This window comes from Myotis myotis, unplaced genomic scaffold (genome assembly GCF_014108235.1).
Source record: "Myotis myotis isolate mMyoMyo1 unplaced genomic scaffold, mMyoMyo1.p scaffold_m19_p_3, whole genome shotgun sequence".
NCBI classification, from domain to species: domain Eukaryota; kingdom Metazoa; phylum Chordata; class Mammalia; order Chiroptera; family Vespertilionidae; genus Myotis; species Myotis myotis.
This window is the reverse complement of record NW_023416335.1, coordinates 181,653,318-181,665,563: the sequence shown is the minus strand read 5'-3', so window position 1 is coordinate 181,665,563 and position 12,246 is coordinate 181,653,318. Positions and strand designations below refer to the sequence as shown.

The window sequence follows — 12,246 nt, the reverse complement described above, 5'->3', positions numbered from 1 at the left end:
AGGCTCCTCCCCAGCCCGGGCCCTGGTCAGGGCTCATGCAGGAGGCAACCACATCAATATTTCTGTCTTTCCCTCTCTCTAAAAAACAATGGGAAAATATCCTCAGATGAGGATTAAAAAAAAAAGGAGAAGAGATGGAAACATAGGAGAATTAAAATCTAAAAATTTTCTAAAACACATGAAAGACATTATTCTACAGATTCAAGAAACCCAATATATAACAATTAAGATAAAGATAATTCCAACATAACAATTCATAGGGAAACTGCAGAAAACCAAAGATAAAGAATAGCTTACACACAGCTTCAAAGAAACAGTCTAACAGATTATTTTTCAAAAGTAGCAATAAAAGCAAAGAGGCAGTGGAAGAGTATCTTTAGTGTGCTGAAATAAAGTAACTGCCACCCCAAAATATCTTTTAAAGATAAAATAGATTGAGAAACCAAGATGGCAGCATAGGTAAACACCTGAAATTGCTGCCTCGCACAAACACTTCAAAACTACAACTAAAAGACAAAATGGACATCATCCAGAACCACAGGAAGGCTGGCTCAGTGGAAATTCTACAACTAGAAGGAAAGAGAAAAGCACACTGAGATTCAGAGGAGGTGCGGAAGTAAAGTGCAGAGGTACGGAGGTACACACAGAAAGAGATGGCAACTGAGAACTCGGTTGTCTTTTTCAATTGGGAGGGAGACACAAGCTCCCAACTGCTCTGAACTCCAGTTCCGGGTGAGTCTCTGGGGACCCAGACCCATATGGGGAGAAACTGGACTTTCTGGCAGCGGGCGGAACTCGAGGGCAGCTTTCTCTCTGAGGTGCTTGCAGTGATTACTGCGGGACACTGAGACCCAGGGCCTCTTAGGGCAGGGCTGAGGATCAGCCATAGCTGTTTGCTCCGCCCTGTTGATTCCCTGAGACCCCGCCCCACCCAAGCTGTGCACAGAGGCTTTTGCATATGAATGGCCTGGCCCTTTGCAATCTAAAATTACCTAACAAACTGCAGCTGGGTCAGAGAGACCCAGAACATCCAAAAGAAGGCCCAAGACCCCACAGCAGCTTGCATTGCTTCATAGCTGGGCCTCATCATGGGGGAAAAAAGAGGAACAACTGTAATAATCTGAATAAAGATTTAATTAAAAAAAAAAAGAAAAAGAAATATTCAACTCCCCATGAAACCAGAAAAAAAAAGAAAGAAAGGAAGAAAGAAAGGGTGGAGATGAGAAAACTATAATTAAAAAACTAAGAAATAATCCTTCAAAAAAAATAAAAAATAAAAAAAAATTTTAAAAAGATAAAATAAACACATTCAGATAAGCAAAAATAGAAAGTTCACCACCAGCAGACCCAACCAAAGAAATACTAAAGGATATACCTCATGCAAAAGTAAAACCACCCAAAATGAAAGGCCTAAAATGCAGGAGGGAATAAAACAAAAGTAAATAGATTAAAAATATATTTCGAAGAAAACACAACATGACTATGTAATAACAAGTGGGGAAATTAGGAAAAGGACAATGTCAAAAAATACCATATTTATCATAAAGGACTGGACAGAGCAAGGCATAATTTATTACAGTAGAGATGGCTAATATGAAAGTAGAAAAAATCAGCAGTTCAATTTGGAATAAGCATGAGACATCTATGACACATCAATAGCATGGTGAAGATTTGGGGAGGGGCTGAGAGGGAAGGGGAGGGGGTCAATGGGTAAAAAGGAGGATATCCGTAATACTTTCAACAATAAAGATAAAATTTTTAAAAATAATTTTTAAAATGGGATGTGAAGTAGCAGGTTAGTATATGGGTCTGAAGCTCAGAAGAAAGTTCTGGACTGAAGTTATAAATTTGGGAGACACAGACACAGATAACATGGGTTCAACTATGGAGAGAGTTTTGAAAGGAGGATCCAGACCCATGGCTCTCAAGGATCAAGAAATGAAGAGGAATCAACAAGGAGACTAGACACCATTCATAAAGGTAGGAAAAAGCAGAAGATTTGGAGTTCTGAAGTCAAAGAAGTTTCAAAAAAGAGAAAACGATCAACTGTATGACTATGCTGGAATGTCAAGGAAGATGAGGACAGAAATGCTCACTGAACTTGGTAACCCGGCAGCTGTTAGTGATCTACTAGTAGACAATTAGAGCTGTTTCCCATATGCCTACCACAATTTACCATTTCCTACTCTTGTCAGTTTAAAAGGAACTCTTACCAGCTAAGAGAAATAATAAAAGAAATATTAAATAGCACTGTTTTTTAAAAGAAAAATGTCAGTTTCCAAAAGCATACTGAGTCACATCCTGGTCCTTCGACAGGTTAATTAATAATCATCATCATCATAAAAATATATACAGAATTTAAATATTTAAAACTAATATATACTTACTTAAGTTTTATAATGAGGGTATTTTTCCTCCCAATTTTCTCTATGATAATATACAAGATTCAGACAGAACTTCCTAGCCTGTCCAGGATCCCAGGTAGGAAACAGAGCAGATATTTGAAAATAGGTCTATTTGGCTCCATACCCCATACTCTTTCAGGGACCCCAAATACTGATTTCACAAACATACCTTGCTTGAATAAGACAACCTTTTCCAATAACTGTAGCATCTATTGGGAGGTCTATAGTTGTAAAGAGAACATCAGGAACTTTTTGTTTCCTGCAGTTATAGCAATATGTGAGATGAGCTGGAAATGGCATATTCAGTTCATCATATGGTATATGGCAAAATCCACAGCCTGCAGGCAAATTTTCTTCTAGCCTATATGAATACATTAAGAAGAAAAATAAGGCACACTTGAAAATTCTGTGTTTCTTTAAAAACAAACAAACATATTACATACATAGTTCTTGTGTACAAACTACACAACAATTTCTACCACAGAGAGTACCACTATGACTGGTAAGAATTACAAATGACCATGAAATGAGAACCATGTGAGAGAAAAGGTTTATACAAATAGAAAACCATTTTTTATCAATTTGTGTGATGACTTACCATCTGACAAAAAACACTATTAATTCAAAGTTTTTTCTTTGGGATACAACATAAAAACAAATGGTTAGACAAAAAAGGTGATATTTTCTTATTGTATGACAGATATAATGCAAATGTAATTTAAGAATTTCTAATAAAAACATTTCACTTTCCATGAAACTTTATATATAATTTTGGTATAATATAGTGTTTTGATGGTTTTATAAATGAAGAATTCTCTTTATGAAAATTGTTTCATAGTCTTTTTCCATTTTAGAGGTAAGACAAAAGAAAGAAAAAATCAAATCAAAGAAATTATTTCTATAATGTAACAAACAAAAAAATGTCTCCTTGAAATTCTGCAATTGGTAATCATACATGTCACTTATCAAGATACTAGAAATCATGTGTGTCATATAGTGCAGATCTCAATACTGCTCTGTTGCTGTGCATTAGATAAAAATCAGTAAAGTGCCTGGTCCTGATTCCTACACTGTCCCACTAACCCACCCTCACAGAGAAGACTTATCCCAGCTCTGACAAAAGAAATCAACCTCTCCCTTCTCTGCCCTTATGGAAAACAAGCCAGGCTGCCATGACAACCTCTGTTCCAAACAGCTCTCCACGGTGCCATCCTGCAGAAATCTAGGGTTCAGTACAGCTGCTGTGCCAGATGCAGATAAAATACAGACCTCTTCACTATAAAAGAAAAAAAAACAAAAAAACAAGTTAACATTTTTAGGTAATCTAAGTTTGGAAAATGTTAAATATCAAAGTGATTACTAGGGTGACAATTTAAATTCAGGTTAGACTCTACTAAATATTAATAATATCACAGGATTACCTCCTAAACCTAGGAGAGAAAATAGAAGAAATGTAATGTTATTAAAATGGAGAAGGCAAGAATTCTTTATTACTTAAAAATTGTAAAAGATAAAGTATATTAATGACAATAAATTCCTTTAAAATATGGTAAAGCTGAGTAAGATAGGAATATTTCAAAATAAAAGTAGTAACCGTATTGTTGAATCAGGCAATAGCTCATTAAAATATATTACAATCTTCTAAATGCACATTAAATTTTATTTAAGTTATTCTAAAAGCAAACTACATATATATCTATATTGCTAAAGCTTAATATAAACTTAATAAAAAGTATCTGAAACAAATAATATCCAAAATATACTAAATGGAGCTTAAACTACATCGTTTTATGTATATACTAAAAATTTATATTCAAAAGAATTCTTTGAGAGTCTTTACTATATATTACCCAATTCGAAAGCCGAGAAAAAAAGTAGACAACACAAATACTGAAAGAGATCACAAAGCAAATCAGAAAAGCAGCAGCCTAGGGACAAAAGGCTGGAAACAAAGTGTAAATGGATGGGAAGCCTCAGAGGATAAGAAAGAAATGATCGCTTGACTAGAGAGAGGCCAGGTTTCAAATGTGCAAGTGGGTACTGAGAATGTCCGAAGGAATAACATGGAGTAACTAGAAGACACTAAATCAAGGAGCTATAAGAGCAGGTGTAGTTCAAGGAGTTTAATACAGTAATAGTAAGTTGGATGGGTTAGAACAGAACACATTAGTAAAAATGGGATTCAATATAAAGACTTTTTGAGGTCTAGAGGAAAAAAAAGGAGTTTGTGTCAGATGAATTCAAACTTCTAAGTAAATTAATTGGACTCATGTCTGTAGACGTCACATCTGTGATCTATCTCCAGCCTCACTGAATCTAAACCTCCTCCAGTGTTGTTTATAGCCTTGAACACTCCTTATGCCTCTTCACTTCATTTATGTGATTCATACTCATCCTCCAAGATTCCATTCAAGCTTCAATTACTACATTAACACTTCCTTCTAATCATACCTTTAACCTCCAACCCTCTGGGATCCCAAAGCATCCTGGGATATCTCTATCATAAAATGTATATTCATCATAATTCTCCAGTATAATATGAATCTGATAACAAAAACTATGTCTTTTAAAACCATATCCCTAGGACTTGAAAGTGTGTGCCCTTAAATCTGTGAATGAAGCAAGACTATATATTGGGGAATAAGGCAGGATAAGCATAACAGAGTTAGTAGTTTAACAAAAGTAGAGCTACAATCGGAATAAAACAGTTCAAGAAGATAATACATGGACTGTAAAGATAAAGATGCAACAGGCATGGCTCTGTAATGTCCACATTTACTACAATCTAATCCTTCTTCTCTAATACTGATCACCACAAATGCAAAAGAATTATCCATGTAATAATTCCAGTAAGAATTATCTAAGAACAGAAGATGGAAAATAAGACAGCAGAAGGTTAGTTTTTAGATGATATCTATTGTAAACTTTGAAGGAAATTATAGTAGGGTACAAGGATGTCAGAAATAAGTAAAGCCAGAACCTGAGTAAGGAACTAGAAAAATTCCTGGTTATGATAGAGGCCCAAACAAACCAGGTGTGCATGAGCAAATGGTGTGGAGGAAATTATTGTGATCCAAGAATGAACTCTTAAGAGTCTCACATTTTTTAAAATTTCTTTATTGATTAAGGTATTGCATATGTGTCCTTATCCCCCCATTACCCCCCTAACCCCCCAAATAGCTGCAGCGATCCTGAGAAAGAAGAACAAAGTAGGTAGGATCTCAATACCAGATATCAAGCTGTATTACAAAGCCACAGTTCTCAAAACTGCCTGGTACTGGCACAAGAACAGACATATAGATCAATGGAATATAACAGAGAATCCAGAAATCGACCCAAACCACTATGCTCAATTAATATTTGACAAAGGAGGCAAGAGCATACAATGGAGTCAAGACAATCTCTTCAATAAATGGTGTTGGGAAATTTGGACAGATACATGCAAAAAAATGAAACTAGACCACCAACTTACACCTTACACAAAAATAAACTCAAAAATGGATAAAGGGCTTAAACATAAGATGGGAAACCATAAAAATACTAGAGGAATCCACAGGCAGCAAAATCTCAGTCATATGCCAAAGCAATTTCTTCACCGATATTGCTCCTAGGGCAATGGAAGAGTTTCACATTTTTAAGAGGCAACAGTTTTGAGTGAAAATGAGGTCCAAAGTATGGTTAAAAGTCAAGTGGAGATAGGGTACTTAAGAATGAGAAATACAATGCCAGGGTGATAGAATTGAGTTAATAACTCTAACTGGAGGAGAGGGCAGAGAAGAAATTAAGACAGGCAGAAGACTGCTTTGGAGGGAGGGAGAAAAGTCAACTGTGGAACAGCATGGACTTTAAAGGAGAAGAGGTTGTTCAAATGAGAAGTAGGGAAAAAAGATTTTGAGAACTAATAGTATGGAAGTCCCTTCATTGCTTGGCAGATTAGGATGATTTGGTTAGTAGGAGAAAGAACAGTTAGTAAAAGAAGGTAGAAAGAGTGTACAGGGAGAAAACCAAGATGGCGGCATAGGTAAACACCGGAGTTAGCTGCCTCGAACAACCACTTCACAAATACAACTAAAAGACAGAACGGACATCGCCCAGAACCACAGCAAGACTGGCTGAGGGGAAATTCTTCAACTAGAAGGAAAGAGAACAGCATACGAGACTCAGAGGAGGTGCAGTGCGGAAAATACAAAGGTGCAGAGGTACGCGCGGTGCAGGCTGGTAGCTGAGGCCGCGGTTGTCGTTTTCAATTGGGAGGGAGTCTCTGAGATCCAGTTCTGGGCGAGTCTCTAGGGACCCAGACTCAAACGGGAGAAGCGGGACTGTCTGGCATCGGTCTGAATGCGAGGGCAGCTTTCTCTCCGAGGTTTGCAGCGGTTGCTGGGACTCTGAGAGGCAGAGCCTCTGGGGACAGGACTGAGAGCAGCCATAACTGCTCCCTCCACCCGCTCTGTTGATCCCGAGACCCGCCCCGCCCAAGCCCTGCACAGAGCCATTTGCCAGATAGCCTCAGGCAAAGGCTAGATTAGCACCTCTCCAGAGGACAGAAGTTTTCCCACTGCAGACACAGCTGATTCTCACAGCCAGTTGGCCTGGAGGTCAAATCCCCCCCAGTGTTACCTACAACAATCAAGGCTTAACTACAACAAGACTGTGCACAAAGACCACTAGGGGGTGCACCAAGAAAGCATAAAAAATGCGGAGACAAAGAAACAGGACAAAACTGTCAATGGAGGATATTGAGTTCAGAACCACACTTTTAAGGTCTCTTAAGAACTGTCTAGAAGCCGCCGAAAAAGTTATTGAGATCCTCAAGAAATCTAATGAGACCCTGGATGTTGTGATAAAGAACCAACTAGAAATTAAGCATACACGGACTGAAATAACGAATACTATACAGACTCCCAACAGCAGACCAGAGGAGCACAAGAATCAAGGCAATGATTTGAAATGCAAGGAAGCAAAAAACACCCAACTGGAAAAGCAAAATGAAAAAAGAATCCGAAAATACGAAGATAGTGTAAGGAGCCTCTGGGACAGCTTCAAGCGTACCAACATCAGAATTATAGGGGTGCCAGAAGATGAGAGAGAGCAAGATATTGAAAACCTATTTGAAGAAATAATGACAGAAAACTTCCCCTACCTGGTGAAAGAAATAGACTTCCAAGTCCAAGAAGCACAGAGAACCCCAAACAAAAGGAATCCAAAGAGGACCACACCAAGACACATCATCATTAAAATGCCAAGAGCAAAAGACAAAGAGAGAATCTTAAAAACAGCAAGAGAAAGAAACTCAGTTACCTACAAGGGAATACCCATACGACTGTCAGCTGATTTCTCAACAGAAACTTTGCAGGCCAGAAGGGAGTGGCAAGAAATATTCAAAGTGATGAATGCCAAGAACCTACAACCAAGATTACTTTATCCAGCAAAGCTATCATTCAGAATTGAAGGTCAGATAAAGAGCTTCACAGATAAGGAAAAGCTAAAGGAGTTCATCACCACCAAACCAGTATTATATGAAATGCTGAAAGGTATCCTTTAAGAAGAGGAAGAAGAAGAAAAAGGTAAAGATACTAATTATGAACAACAAATATGCATCTATCAACAAGTGAATCTAAGAATCAAGTGAATAAATAATCTGATGAACAGAATGAACTGGTGATTATAATAGAATCAGGGACATAGAAAGGGAATGGACTTACTATTCTTGGTGGGGAAAGGGGTGTGAGAGATGCGGGAAGAGACTGGACAAAAATTGTGCACCTAGGGATGAGGACAGTGGGGGGGTTAGGGCAGAGGGTGGGGTGGGAACTGGGTGGAGGGGAGCTATGGGGGAAAAAAAGAGGGACAAATGTAATAATCTGAACAATAAAGATTTACTAAAAAAAAAATTAAAATTAAAAATTAAAAAAAAATGAGTGTACAGATGAGCTTTAAAGACACAAGGCAGTACATTTGCATAGATCAAGGGTTCCAAAGATCCCAGAGGTAGAAGTTGATAGAGTCACAACCTAGAATAAAATCAGCCTAAAGTTAATATTTACTGTGTGTCAGTATTATATTCTCATTCAATGTGTATAGTGAGGCTCAGAGGAATAGAGTAACTTTCTCAAAATTTCACAGCAACTCAGAAGCAAAAATGGCATTTAACCCTCAGTCTGAGGTACTCTAAAGACCATGCGCCTGGATCACCGCTATTCTTCTCTCTATATTTACATAAAGCTTTTCCCCCTTCAGAAGACAATCTGTAAGTTACAGCACCTAGAAAAGCATGTTGTATTATCATTTACCAGATGCTAGTTGATTCACTGTAGCCCACTACAGCATGACAGCCTAATGCTTTAGCATGTGACTTTATTTCTTGTCTGATTTCTGCCCACCACGCATCTCGAGTTTCTGGTTCATCTGAAAAATAAATTTTAAATCAGTTTACTACTCAATAGTACATTGTCTATATGAACAAGAAATGTTTAAAATAAACATACGCTGGAAGGCAAAAAAAAAAAAAGCACTGTTCTACAACAGATTTTACAACATCACATCTTTAAAATACTACTTCTCAAAAGCTTAACATTTTAATGTAATGCTACTTCTCAAAAAGTATAACATTTTAAACTTGATTGCTAGGGGGGAAAACACCTAGTTCTATTTACTTTATTACTTTAAGGGACATCTATAGAGATGTATTTAATTAGATACAACTTAAAATGTTGACCCAGACTTTCCAGATTCTAATCTTAAATTGAGAAGGTATCTTATATCTCACCTCACTGAGAGAACACACTATGAATCATATCTATAAATTTAATATAGATTCAGATTTCATTTCCTGGTACCTATCTTTTATAACCCACTATATTCTGAGTTCTTTCCAAGGTAGATTTATTGATGTTAAAAAAAAGAGAGAGAGAGAGAAAGCCCACCCTAACCAGTTTGGCTCAGTGGATAGCACGTCAGCCTGCGGACTAAAAGGTCCCAGGTTCGATTCCGATCAAGGGCACATGCCTGGGTTGTGGGCTCGACCGCCAGTAGCGGGCATGGAGGAGGCAGCCGATCAATGATTCTCTCTTATCACTGATGTTTCTCTGTCTCTCTCCCTTCCTCTCTAAAACCAATAAAAAAATATTTTAAAAAAAGAGAGAGAAAGCCATCTGTAGCTATCCTTCTAAAAAGATGTGGGTCCTAAAGCAAAATGACAAAATATAAAGGGACTAGCCAATTCAAAATAAAGAAAACAAATACATTTAAAAGATTAATACAAATAATTTGGTTATTGTATATAGGGACAAATTTCAGATAGAACACTGTAATTCCACGTATGGCTCTGTAATTAAGTAAATGCCTTAAAATCCCAGAATTAGATTTCATTACCATAGAGAAATCCAATGTTGTTTTGTAATGGAGCATTATAAATGGAGCATCACTCACACATACTTCCTAACTAATCACTTGCATATAGCTGCAAAATACTGGTGAACAGCAGCTGCAAATTATAGTAGCTTTTTATATACAAAGATGTTAGAAACAGAAACGGACTATAACCAGCACATCCTAATTTATTTCTTTTTGTGGCAAATTGTTGAGATAGAAAAAAACCCAACTCTAAATGTTAAGCTCTTATTGTAAATTTTCCACACATAAGGCACTACTAAAACTGAAAATGAAACAATCTCCAAACCTTCTTTTTTGAATTTCAGTATATATCCATTTTCAAAATATGTTTTGCAAAATAAGAAGAATAAGTAGAATTATACTCACTAGTGAAATATTGAAGACAGCAAAGTAAGAAAGGTTAAAGGCTTACTATGGCTCACATTCCTATGATGTAATTTTGTTTCCTCCACGGGAGGAAGATCAGCAAAAGGGAGAAATGAGGAGATAAAGGCCAGAACTACAAATGATGCCAGCCACTTCTTGAATTAAAGCTTTGGATCCAAGACAGAGCTACCCTAAAACTTTCTTTCAGAAGAAAAGAAAAAATGCAGACTCCAGGAAACTAAGAAAAATGTCAAAGTAGGAGAAAAATAAAGAAAGAGAAATAGAAAAGACTACAATACGGTGTTAGCAATCAATATTAAGAATTAAGACGTGTGTGAGAGAATTAGGTGGTCCTATTTTGCACATATACTATTATGTTAAAGAATTTCTTCATAGTTTTAACTGAAATGCAGACATTAACAGCACAAATACACTTTCAAATCCATATTCTTTTTCTTTTAAGACAAGTATAAAAAAAATCTATTTAATATCATCCTTTCCTAACAGGGAATTTTTAGAACATAGTCACTTAATCTATCAAATTATTTATTCTTTGAAAATAGATACCATAAATAATAATAGAAATATTTCTGTTTAGAAAACAATTATTTTTGTAAAAAACTGTGTAAAATAAAAAGTCTCACTTTTCCTAAATGCACTAGTAGGGCCTGCTATTTACTTCTTATATCTTTCTGTAAGTTTAAACTATTTTTTGCTAAGACAAATAATTATATACTATGGTTTTATAAAAATATATCTTCTCACATTAGGTGTGCCTACATTTTTGCCACAAGTAATACATGGTAGCTTTTCTATTTTAAGAATGAATTTTACAAGAAGTAATACATAACACTTTTTCAAATTAATGAAAAATGGAGGGAGCCACTTAGTTTATGTTCAAAATATATTTATTTAGAAATGACTAGCATGTCTAAATGGAAAAGTATGTAATAATAAGTACTATGAGATACATGTAATCACATAGAATACAAAGTTTAATACATCAAACTTACCTTGGTATAACACATAAAATAATCAGATAATTAAACCAAACACTATGAAAGAATAGGTGGCTGATTAAAAAAAATAAAAAATGAATAAAAAGCTGAATGCAGCACAAGTGGAGCATTCATATTCTTCTGACAAGTTCACAAGCAGCCTTTATTTTGACACACGAGCCACGCAGTTGCACATGGGGATGCCACTGTTGTAATTACTTACAAGTTTAATAAAAGCTAACAAGTTACATAACATGGGAGCTAAAGAAGCAAATGGCATATGTCCACACTCCAAAGAATTTCTTAAATTTGGTTTTTGGCTAAAGCAAAAGCTCAAAGAACGAAAGATTTTGCAAAGCAGATTCAGCAGACAGGAGCCAGAAACAGTGGATATTTTGGGCGCATGCTTGGATCAGGTGACAGTACAGACCGAAAACTATGGCAGCTCACTGAAATGGTTACAGAAAGTAATGGCCCTAAATTCTAGGTGAAAGCAAGGCAAGCATACAGTAAGTAGGGAGCACTTCATCACAAACTAGTAATTTGATTAACAATAATTATCTACAACTGTTAGCAGAAAGCCAAAGGATGACTTTTTTGGCTATTAAATTTAGTGGTTGTTTAATTAAAATAAAATGAAGGTTAATTATTTATTTAATATTAAAGATAAATTAAATTTATCTTCAATACCTCTATCATACTTGTGCCAGATAAGCCAGAGAATCTTGAAGTATTAATTATAGTCCAGTTTAACTTAATACAACTGAAAATTCAGAAATATAGTTTTTAACTGCTACAATAGAATCTTAAGTGCTTAAAAACTGCTAACTAACATTCTTATAGGAAACACAATAGTGAATTTAAATTGTTTTATTCATCCTACATAAGTCAAAAACTGTAGCATTTCCCATACTTATATAAATGGCAAAACAAAGAATCCGGCTTAAAAATGTATGGTGCCCGGCCGGTGTGGTTCAGTGGTTGACTGTCGACCGATGAACCAGGAGATCACAGATCAATTCCTGGTCAGGGCACATGCAAAAAAAAAAATCAATAAAATTTTATGGCAACCATTCATGCCATAC

At 36.1% G+C, this 12,246-nt stretch overlaps 1 protein-coding gene across 17 annotated transcripts in view; it reads right to left on the bottom strand.

Annotated features, from left to right (window-relative positions):
- The window catches only part of C2CD5 (C2 calcium dependent domain containing 5), a 94,408-nt gene that overhangs the window by 36,867 nt on the left and 45,295 nt on the right, over positions 1 to 12,246 (bottom strand). For all 17 annotated transcript variants that reach the window (XM_036298132.1, XM_036298121.1, XM_036298138.1 and 14 more), the window contains 3 exons: positions 8,696 to 8,810; positions 3,586 to 3,681; positions 2,575 to 2,766 (listed from right to left, as the gene is read on the bottom strand). In XM_036298132.1, the coding sequence (XP_036154025.1) occupies positions 2,575 to 2,766; positions 3,586 to 3,681; positions 8,696 to 8,810 (403 nt within the window). The remainder of the gene's footprint in view (positions 1 to 2,574; positions 2,767 to 3,585; positions 3,682 to 8,695; positions 8,811 to 12,246) is intronic.